The sequence below is a fragment of the Pelecanus crispus genome, chromosome 3, assembly GCF_030463565.1.
Source record: "Pelecanus crispus isolate bPelCri1 chromosome 3, bPelCri1.pri, whole genome shotgun sequence".
NCBI lineage: Eukaryota > Metazoa > Chordata > Aves > Pelecaniformes > Pelecanidae > Pelecanus > Pelecanus crispus.
In genome coordinates this window covers 45,582,014-45,594,034 of record NC_134645.1, presented here as the reverse complement: position 1 = coordinate 45,594,034, position 12,021 = coordinate 45,582,014, and the positions used below count along the sequence as shown (strand labels likewise).

General features: G+C 36.3%; 1 protein-coding gene across 1 annotated transcript in view; it reads left to right on the top strand.

The window, feature by feature from the left end:
- The window catches only part of DNAH8 (dynein axonemal heavy chain 8), a 155,834-nt gene that overhangs the window by 38,064 nt on the left and 105,749 nt on the right, over positions 1 to 12,021 (top strand). The window contains 5 exon segments of the mRNA XM_075708595.1: positions 505 to 582; positions 3,187 to 3,382; positions 5,622 to 5,818; positions 7,439 to 7,565; positions 9,792 to 10,027. Coding sequence (XP_075564710.1) covers positions 505 to 582; positions 3,187 to 3,382; positions 5,622 to 5,818; positions 7,439 to 7,565; positions 9,792 to 10,027 — 834 coding nt within the window.

The following is a 12,021-nucleotide window of genomic DNA, read 5'->3' as shown; positions in this document are numbered from 1 at the left end:
TAGTTTTGAATGGGTTTAGGTTGTGTATTTATCATTTTGCACTAGCTTGTCATCTTTGAAACTTTTTTTTCTGTTCTGTTGAATATTTATATAAAATGTAATGAGGCAACTTTTACTCTTGATAGGTTATTGCATGAAAAGGTCAGTAAAACCTTTTTATGCCTACTCAAAGCACTGGCAGAGTTCCATCATTCTTAAACTGAGACATTAAAATCCAGAATCAGAAAATATTCTGGATAAAAAATTCTGAAAACAGTGGCTAGATCCAAGGTAACCTTTCTCTGAATGATGAGATCTGGCTATTATCTTTACCCTTTAAACAAGAAGCTTCTTTAAGTTTTGTCAGGTAGTTTGTAACTTAATGTGAAAATTCTCCATGAGGGTTTTCCCAGAAAAGGTAGCTCAAAATTATATTTCTAAGATAATTTCAGGGGGTTTCATGCTGAAGTATTTATGACATGTTTCAAAATTATTTTCAGCAAAACTACATTTGGGAGAACGAAGTTTTCTGCTCATCCGAGCAAATCTGAAGAGGTACCTTCTTTTCTAAAAGCAGAAGTACACCTTGCTATTCCCAATGTGGTAAGTTGTGTCATATAGGTAAGGTAAAATACACTGTCTTACAGTTATCTCTGCATTTGCCCAAGCGCAGGATGTTGGCACACTTCTACTGCACCAGCATCCATTCCAAAGAAGAACAGTTCCTCAGGCCTTTCAGTGAGATCAGAACACTGATGAAATGTGCTCACAGTCTCAGTGTTCCTGGTTTCTCTCTTGGTGGTACTTGCAGAACCTGGTCTTTTATTGTTCCTGTGTGTTTCAGCAATTAATTTGCAATCTGTTCATCAGTGTTCTTTGGAGAATGATTACAGTTCTCCTTCATGTGTAACATTGCATTGCTGGAGTAGATTTTTCATGTTTGTGTTTTATTTTAGCTGTTTTGTTCCTTCTGTGATTTAAATCCTTTGTTGAATAAAAATAATGAACATTAACTTTGCCCGGTTTGGCTTTAGTCATCTCAATAGGAAGTAAGATGACCAGAAAGAGGAACACTGAACAAAAATGAGAAGATTCAAAACCAAGAAAAGAGCTGTAGATTTCTGTGTGCAGGGAGCAAAAAGGCAGCTTGATTGCAAAGAACCAGTAAATGCATTTGTTTTCCTTTTGTAGAGTAGGACACCTCTGTGTCAGCAATATGTATGGTATTTTATTTTATATATGAGAAGGTAACTTAATATTATCCAATTGTCTTACAAAGATTAAAAGTTTTATATTCATGAAACATTATAATGAAAGAAAGGTTCTGCTCTAAGGTGATACTCCTTTGACATTGAAGCTGTGTTCATATTGGCATTCTGTTGTACGTTCACACTCTGTGTGTACACATGATATATAAGGTCTGTCAAAGTGCAGAATTTTTACCTTGTTGATATTTGTATGAGCATAAAGTGCCAAGCTCCACTCACTGCAAAGGGAAGTACATATACCTGTCTTTCAAGTCCTCTGGAATGCTTGGCTGATCCAGGGCAGTAATCAAGTAATGCTGAGTAAAATACCACTTTGCTAATGCTTATAGGATTTTTCAAGATTCTTGCTTTTATGCATACAACTGCTCAATCTGTGAAATTGATTTAAAAAAAACATCAGAGCTGCTTTTAAGCAGTTTATATCCCAGTTCTGAACACTCCTGTGGATGATTTAATAATTTAAAAATAATGGCTTGCACATGACGGCTATAAGATGATGTTCTAAGGACTATATTCGAGGATTGAGCATATCCCAAGAGTGATCTTTCTTTTAACAAGAAATGCTGTTTTTCTATTCTTTCCTGGATCACTCTCAGGTAGGTTCTTCCTCCTGCTCAGTATTTTGGAGAAACTGATGTGTTCCTTTACTCTACCTTGTCGTACACAGAATTATTTTCAAACAAGGACAGGACAAAGTCACAGTTAGCATTATTGCTGCCAACACAGTTCAAAAAGTTTTGGGTTTCAGGACTTTATGGCTGTCTGTGTACTACTAAATAAAACAGGCTAGAGGCTGTTCTTTGACCTCGAAGTGAGCTGACCTGAAATGGTGTGTATCCACAGTAGTAAATGCTTTTCTTCCTGAATCAGGAGTTTGCATTCAAATTGTGGGTTAGGAACAGCCTCTGTCATGTTTTATGCACCAAACTGAGCCTGATTTTTTTCCTGGGAGAATGCTTTTTTTTACATCACCCCAAACTATGCTAAGGGAGCATACTAGCTTTTATACAGTGTGGATGATGGCAGACCAGAGCCTGTGTTTTGACCCTGTTCTGCTTGCTGGGTGTTCTTGGTTCAGATCAAGAATCCTTGTTTTCCTTCCAGTTCTTTTTATCATGTACTCTGGTAGTTGAATACAAGTTCTCTTCCTCTTCTGATTTGAGTATTCGATTGCTCTCAAAATTTATGACACAAAATCCTTGCCAAATATACAAGTTGAGATCTTCAGGGCTACCACATGGAGTTCCATTAATTTACTAAACACTGTGCTCTTGCAAAAGTTTTTGAGGTAATGCTACCTTTGGGATAAAAAAAAACCCATTCAGTATTTATTCAGCTAGGACCTTTGACACTTTGATCCAGGTGATTTTGTTTGCCTGGAATTACCCACCGTGTGAATATATGTATAGATAAGCACTTAGAAGGAGAGCTTAGATAGCTATAAATGTTCTTTAAAATGAGCTTTCCATATGAATTTTTATGACCATCCCTCTTACAAGTATCTCTCACAGAATTTAGGATCCAGTGGTTAAGAGCAACAGAGAGGAGGATCTTGGCCTGCAATTTTTAATGCTTTACGATTATAGAATGCAAGAAACAAGGCTTGTAACTTATTCCCACGCACTATAAAAAATCATTAAAAAAATACTGTTTAAAATGTTGTAGGAATTGTAAAAATAATTGTAAAACCCCCAATAAATCTGTCTACTTATACACTTGCTTGTCATTTTGCTCATAGTGTGACTGTACAAATAGTAGGTCAGTACAGTATGATTCGTTTCTTTGGAGGCAATTCTGAGCCAGACAGACTCTTAAAGTTACATTTTCCATCTCTTCTGGGGCAAGTTCCGCAATTCACTATGAGTGGAGTAAAACTGAGGTCTTAGAAAATGACAATCAGTTGCATTTATTTCAACAATATTTCAATTGTTTTAAATAGGTAATGGTTCCTAGTCTAGATGATATACAGCAAGCCATCAATCGCATGATTCAGTTAATATTGGAAGTAAGTCGTGGAATTGCTCAGTGGGGACAGAGGCATTTGCAAAAATCTAGTTTAACAGCAGAATCAGGCACACAGCAAGTATCTCCAGCAGACTTTGGATCACCAGGAAAAATGGCCAAAAAGTGGAAAAGTAAGTAGGTGATTTTTGTTTTGGTTTGGGTTTGTTTTTTTTTTATATTTCAACTTTTTCCTTTAATAGAAATGCCATATATAAATATTTGTGAATAAGCTCACTGTTCTTCAAAGAGGCCAGCTGTGGATTATCTCAAATTAATTTGTTGGGTTTATTTTGATTTAACTAGCTGTATTTTTCAGAAATAGCTTTTCAGGCTTCCGTAAGTGTTAGAACTCTGAGGAAAAAAATAAGCAAAAAAAATTTGGAAAAATTGGTAGATTCTGAATCTTCTATTTCATTAGAGACAAAGTAAGCTTGTTAATGTATCTTTTTACCTACTTACTATGGAATGTAGCCATAATGATATAGTTGAAACCATAAACAATGATTGTAGACTGGCTCTCATTGGAATATTGAGGTAGAACAAGAGCTAGTTTAATAATTCAATTTCAGTACAGATTTTAATTGCTGGCTATATTCCTAGAATGGATTATAAAACACTTAAAGTGTTTGCTGATGTGAATATTCAGACTGCAGATAGACCTGCATCCGTTTTAGTCAGATAATTTTTTCCTCAATATTATTTCTAAGCATCTCACCATATGCTTTGCAAGCATCCACAAAAGCCCAAATATATTTTTACCATCCAGTACTTTTAGCTGCTTGGCTGAGCCAGTGATCTGCAATACAGTTGTGTCTTTGTTGTGATTCCTTTGGAAAGTCTTTAACAATGTTGAAAGTTTTTCTGTTTGATAGTCCAGAACTGGGACTTTATTCTTCTACTAATGTGCTTTGAATGATTTTATCCTCTTTAATGGGCTTCAAGCAGGGTGGCAGGAGACTATCCTCATCAGACAGTCATAGCCTTTTCCTCTGCTGTGGCAAAGTACAACATCAGCAAGTAACCGTTTTCATCACCTTTAAACTACTCATCAGCAACACCTGGGGGTGTATGTTAATGTTTGGCCAGTGAGATCTATGGAGTACACTGGCAAGGATGGATCAACCTGAGACTTTGTTTCCAGTGACCAGATCCCTGAAAAGGACTTCAGACTCAAAGAGAACTTGGAGTTGCTTTAAAACCCCCCATGAAACAATGTGTGTGGTGGGAAGAGTGGATTTTTCTTCTCCGTTCTCTTAAATCTCCTTCAAAATGCTGAGGCACTGTTATGGCAGAAGGGGCTCCTCAGATCTCAGGGATATCAGTGTCTATATTGACCCTGATTGTCTCAGCAGTTCATCAAAGATGAAGGAGGAACATGATAAATTGCATTTTATTTTCCTTCTATTTGAGCTTGCTTGTAGTTTTTAAAGGAGACAGGGGTCCTGTTTCAACATCAACAGTGTAACTGGAGCAGCGGCTACCAGTGTTTAAACTGCCTTTGAAAGCATATTTGGAGGCAAGAGGTTTAGGAAAATCTCTAGATTGTCCTTTGTCTTTTTTTTTTTTTCCCCCCCCCCTTCTTCATTCAGTTCCAACCTCTTTCAGACAAGACTCAAAAGACTTTGACATTAGCAGTTTGTAAGACAAGTGCAGCTCCAAAACACAACAGACTTCATTTGTGCACTTATTAGTATGTGACTTGGCAAAGTTTAGCATCTTTTTTGAAACCACTAAGTGGAATAACAAGAAGTTACTTATTTGAAGCATGTTAGAGTTCAAGAAACTTGCACTGTTTTAAGGGGTTTATACAATTAAAACCTTTAATTATATTAATTTTTTAAAAAATAAAATAATACAGAATGTTTATGAGGCTTTGTCGTGTTCTAGTTACAATTAAATTGCAGTGGAAAAAATGAAATTTGTGAATTAAAAAGACTATTTTCTTTCCATTTGGAAACATTCACTCTAGATTTAATTTGCTGTAGCTGTATAGAGCCTGGCCTGAACTAGCACTTGGTACTTTCATATTAAGCAGTCAGACAGACATTTGAAGAAGAAGCATATTCAGCCTTACTGAACAGCATCATTGCTTAACTTGGCATGCATAGGTTTAGAAGACAACTCTAACCAGACTTTAGGTGATAAAGCACTGGAACAGGTTGCCCAGAGAGGTAGTGGAGGCCCCATCCCTAGAAACATTCAAGGTCAGGTTGGATGGGGCTCTGAGCAACCTGATCTAGTTAAAGCTGTCCCTGCTCACTGCAGGGGGGTTGGGCTAGATGACCTCTAAAGGTCCCTTCCAACCCAAAGCATTCTATGATTCTATGACTTTTAATGGTTCATTCATTTATATATAATTTTATTTTACAGAGGGAGTTGATGATGTTGTGCTTGTCAGAAAACTAAGGAATTTTTATGCAAGTGTTGCAGAACATGAAGATATTTCTAAATTAGTTGTGCTCCTCTCTTCTTCTATGAATTCTATAAGAGAATTAGCTAGTGAAGTTCTGCGGGACTTTCAGAAATATAAGGTGCTGTGGACAGAAGATAGAGATGCCAAAATTCAAGTGAGTTTAGTGATGATTGCCTACACAACTGTTCATTAATCTTATCTTTTGAAATTGGAAAACATTGAGGGGAAAAAAAAAAACAAGGCAAAAGATGTCGAAAACACATTAACAACTGAAATTCTTATTTTGTCTTTCAGTGGTAATAGTAGTATATTTCCTAAGCAGAAGTGATAGCCTGCTACCTAAATTTTTTGTTGGGGTTTGGCTTTTCCTGCTTCTGTGCTTCTGTGCCATTCTGGATACTGATAAACTGGTCCTAATTTGTTAATTGGTTTAATTTTTTTTGTAGAACTCTGGATTCTAGGCCACAAGAAACTACCTCAGTCTGACATGATGTATACCATAACCCATAGAAATTCCCACAGCACCAGTGCTGATAATTGTGCACTTTTCTCTGTGGAAAGCATTTATTTTGAGTTTAATACATACTTTTATTCACCACTCTTCCTGTAGTTATTTTAGGAGGTAGTTCTGCCTTCTCTATTCCAAGAAGACTCCTCTATTCAATTCCTGGTTGTTTGCACTCTAAGTTGAATCCTCAGTGTGGTAGAAAAATTTAGCATCTACCACAGCAAGAGGAAGTTTCCAGGAATTGGAAGTCTCTGGGACTTCTTCAGAATATTTCACACTGTCCTTCTACAGTAGAGTTTTAATTTAGAGATTGAATTTAGAAGTTCATTAGAAGAAAATTGCCTTCTATATCTCCTTTATTTAACCTTGGCTTAAGTGAGTTTTCTATTCTTTTCTATTTAATAGACTACATTATATATACATAGATATGTGAATATCGCATCACCTTGTTTTACTACAGGAGCACTAGTATCTTTTGAGTGTCACAATGCAAGTTGTGCACTTTATGTGGGCTGAAAAAACCCACTTTATACACAGAGCTGAGAATTTACTGTTAGTCTAATTAAAACGTTAAGTCTAATCAAATAAATATTATGAAATTGATCTAGTTACTACTGAAGAACAGAATACTACTACGGAGAAAGCCTCAATAATAATGCAGTTAAGTTTTATACACACGTGCCGTAGTTTCTACATTCTTTCTTTAGCACTATGCTAACCTTCCACTGCCTGTCTGGGTACTCTCAGACAAAAGAAGTGGGAAACAGCTTTCAGCATTTATTACTTGCCCGCGCAATGTAGGCTCTTGTGTAACATTTCTGAAATGCAGCCTTTCAGAATCACAAAATTTTCTACACTTGAGTTCTGCTCATGAAACTACATAGAAAAATGTGTTTTATTGTGATTGTTTCACACATAATTGGGCTAATAGTGTAGTCTTTCTATAAGTGCAGACATGTATTTTTCGATCTCTGTTTTGTCACCTGTTTTCACAAAGCCAGTAGGCACTTAATAGGTTTTGGGTATCTGTTTCTCTGTTAAATTTGATTGGAATTTCCCAACAAGCTTGAGAGTTACTGACAGAGAAATTGATAAATATGAACACCTCATCACATGCATTTTGCTATGTTAGCAAGGCTACAGAAAGCTAAAAACAGGTATAATATTGGTATACATTTTCAGTAATTCCTGAATAACTGTTGCCACTTGTTTTACCAAAAATATGAAAAAGGACATTTGTTGATTGACATTTTAAACTACACACAGCAATTTATGGCTAGCTGTCCATCTCTGACTGAAATTAAAGAAGAAATACTTCACTATGCTATGTTTGAGCAAGAGGTGGAAGATTTAAAACCCGCTATTCTTCTTGGTCCAATTGAATTGCATACAGGTATGACATTTTCTTATCATTGTATGTACAGTAAGATAATGAATATAATAATCATGTTATTTGTTTTATTCTCTGAAATAAATGCTCACAATATGAGTAGAAGCTACTGAAGAGACCTCCCTGACTGATCAGCCAGGGCTCACTCAGACCTTTCTAAGAAATCCGACTTGAAAAAACCCTCCATTCCCCTTGCCTTCTTCTCTTTGGAGTGGTGAAATTAAATTCTGTCATGGCTGTGAAGTTATCATGGAGGCTTGCTAAAGAGTTAATGAATGTGTATTGACACTGATTTGATCATCTCTGGCACCAGGTCAGCCAGTGATTATAAAGACCGTTGGAAGCATAAGTAACCTTCTTTGGTATTGGCGCAAGACTAGCACACAGATGCATTTGCTTCTTTTTCACTATCAGTGTTTGTTTCAGCAGGAGATGTGGCTGCTTAGCCATTCCCATGTTTAGCATCCACAGCTCTCAGAATATCATGTGTTTTCCTGTCAACCTCTAGTGTCTTTAAAGATAGAGAAGCTGGCATCAAGACCTGGTGTTGGAATGTGTTCCCTCACACAGCATGTGTTCCTTCAGTTCTATACAGCACCGTGCTTCAGTACCTGGCCTTCTGTGGCCCTGACAACTTGGTACTCATTGATCATGTTACTCTGAAGAACAGTCAGGTGTGGAAAAATGTATTCTCTCCAGACAACTGCTTGTTGCAGAATGAAGCTGTTTGTGCTATGACAAAGCAGCAAGGAATTTAATGGCACTTACCCTTCTCACCTTGAAGATTACTATGTAGCTGATGTCTTCTCTGGACCAGTGTGACTGTTCAGGGGTTTTTTTTGTTCTTTGTTTTGTTTTGTTTTGTTTTGTTTTGTTTTGTTTTGTTTTGTTTTTTACTTTCTGTGGCAGTTGTTATCATGGTTGCTATCTAGGGACAAGTAGTAAATGTATCCCTTTCCAAATACCAGTGTGGTCATGTTCCTAAGGAGCAACCCCCATCTTCTGAGAGATTAGATTGATTATACTGATAAATCATCTCTATACAATTTGTCTTCCTTGTACATCAGAGAAGACAGAAGCTGCACAGTTTGATGGTTAGAGTTCATTTCAGGATCTTGGTGGCATGTTATTCCTAGCTGGCTTTCAGTGAATAAGCAAAATTGTCCAGCTGCTGACTGCATATCCTCATCCAGTTCCTGGATGCAACTTCTTGTTAATGAAACCACTCTGGAGCCAATTAATTCACTCTGGAAAATTTCTTGCTGTCTATTATTCTGTGACCAAGAGTGATAAAAAGCAGTGTACCCAATAGAATATGGATTTTGTCGATGGTCACACTACTCCCTGATCTGTGACCACTGCATCAGAGAGAGCCAAATCCTCTAGGTTCAAGAACAAGGATATTGAATGTCTTTATCATCTGGGGAAGCAGGTATTTTTCTTGGACTTGATTTAGGTTTGGGAATTGATTTATTATCATTTACATATTCTAGCTTCTGGACAGGGTACAGTACTTTCTTGAATTACCCCTGGCCTTCAGGAATCAGATTTTTTATGCTAATAGCCACATTATTAAAGAAGAAGTTGTATCTGCTGTAAAATGTGCTTTGTGAGCAGCAGTGTTATATGCTATTAGTATCTTTTGGTTTCTTTCACCAGAGTACAAAATGTTGCCTAATAAAATCCTAATTTATTCTGATAATAAGTTAGAGTACCAATGATTGGCTTTTCTGTCTCTTCAGTGTTGGTTTGGGTTTTTATATTAACTGCATATGATATGATGTGACACCTTACAGTTTTAGTTGTGAAGTATTCCAAATCCCAATATTGAAATCCCAAGATAGCATTTCCTCAATGGGTATAAACCAGCTAAATATCACTGATCTTTATGCATTTGGTTCATATATGTCAAAAGTATTCTCTGAGAATCTACATTAATAAGTAGGCATTTTTCTTCTTTATTCATTTTCTCTATGTGTTCTATTAGATAAGCTTACCAATATGTCTTACAGATACCATATTATACAATAAACCAATGGAAATATGTTTAAGTATAGTTGAAATTGTTTTGAAAATTTTGAAATGCAGTAATTGGATTGCCTGTCTGCTTTTCCTAATTGCTGTTAAAGAACTGTATGTGATGATGTGGGGTTTTTTAACAGAAAAAAATTAAAATGTAGATTGAATAATTTTTTAATCTTGGTTTGTTTTTTTTTCTTTTTAAATCAGGACCTCTGAAAATAGCTTTAGCAATTGAAGCCAAAGCCTGGAAGATGCTTCTCTGTCGTTATTTGAATGAGGAATATAAAAAGAAAATGACAGACATGATGTCGTTCATAACTGAATATTTAAAGAAATTGTCTCGACCTCTGTGTGACTTAGATGATGTCAGATTTGCAATGGAAGCTTTATCTATCATACGTGATAATAAAATACAAATGGACATGACTCTGGGACCTATTGAAGTAAGATCACTTTTAATTTTTTATCTTGATTAAAATGATATTATATAATAGGAGTCATAAGACAAACTGAGAACTTAAACAATGAGTTTACTGTCCTGAAGGATCTAGGCTGAAGATGGGAAACTAAGTAATATTTTTGTTGTTATTTTTATTATAAATTATGAATCAGTATTACATACTTTGCTAGATACTGTATGAATGCAGAGCAGAAAAAATTACTCTTAAATAAATTACAATATAAATGCAATCTAGGAGACAACATGCAGAAATAAGCAGATGAGAGCACAAGAGAAAGGAACAATACTCTTCATTTTGCTGTGTGTTTTTTTCATTAGCCTTAATCCTCTTCTTAACTTTTCTGTGTCTATAAACAAACATCTTGATCATCTAAGCCCTTTAAACATAACCAGAACATGTTCATGGAGCTACACATCATTGTATGCTTTCAGAAACTTGCGGCACTGTTTTAGTTTTCCCTGTAAGAAAGAAGCTAAAAGAAGCTCATTAAGTTTTATATATGCTTGGTATTTATTATCACACTCTAAACCAGTCAGCTTAATAGAACACATTTGCTTTACATTTTCATCCACTTCTTGGAGAAGAAATTGTATTACTGTATTGTAACATTTTCGTTCTTGAAGACTGTTCTATTAACATGTTACCAGAAAGGACTTTCAGTGGACTGTCATCACTTTTGCTAGTTTTATGTTAAGAAAGTGGGTTTTGTCTTAGCAGTTTATGTGGTGGTTTGTAAGCCAGGAATGGTGCAGAGACTGTTTGAAGGCAAATATAACCAGTTCTGTGATCCAAAAGAGGTAGAGGTTAAACAAGTAAAGGAAGAACCTGAACAATAATTTCAACATTTAAAGTGATACTCAGATCTACTAAATGTTATTTCTTAGTCTGACTGTCTTCAGGCTGAAGATGTGGACATAATAATCACACTCATAGATGGTAAATAAAACAAGCAAGAGGAACTGAGTTCAGCACTCTCTGTTTGCTAGGTTTTACATGTGTAGGAAATGGTGGAAAATTTGTAAAGAAATAAATAAAAGGTGTACAAAATTATGAAGTATTAACATTGCTTGTTTATTTATACCTGCTTCTGGCACTTTGAGATGAATATCAGGAGAAAGGTTCTTTCCCAAACCACTTATATTCTATATATCTTGCAAACATTTACTCACTTTCTATATTAACATGAGTTCCCTTAATATCAGTAATGTCATGTTAACAAGCCACTCTTCAATCTCTTTTTCATGAGCTTCCCTTAAATAATGAAAGAATATAGAGCTGATAAGAAATGAATATAGAACAACGTTGACTCATCAGTAATTTCAATGTTTTGTCCTGGTTTTTTGGTGGATTTAATTAGAATTTTGTTGGTGGGGTGATTAGGCATTATATTTCTTAGTAGAAGATGATTGAAGGAAAGAGGGCTTGATGTAAGGAAAAGTAGGACAGGAAGAGGGTTGAGGGTAGTCAATGTGGATTTGTCAAGGGAAAATCATGCCTGACCAGCCTCATAGCCTTGTATGATGGGATGACTAGTGAACAAGGGGAGACTAGTGGTTATTGTTTATCGTGACGGTAGCAAGGCGTTTGATGCTGTCTCCCATAATATCCTCATTGACAAACTGATGAAGTGTGGACTAGATGAGTGGACAGTGATTTGGATTGCAAACTGTCAGGCTCAAAGGATTGTGAGCGGTGCCACAAAATCTAGTTAGAGGCCAGTAAGTAGTGGTATACCCCAGGGGTCCATACTGGGTCCAGTACTGTGTACCTGGAGGGTGGGGCAGAGTGCACCCTCAGCAAGTTTCCAGATGACACAAAACTGGGAGGAGTGGCTGACACACCAGATGGTTGTGCTGCCTTTCAGAGGGACCTGGATGGAGAAATGGGTTGACAGGAACCTCATGAAGTTCAACAAAGGGAGATGCCAAGTCCTGCTTCAGGAGATAAATAACCCTAGGCACCAGTGCAGGCTGGGT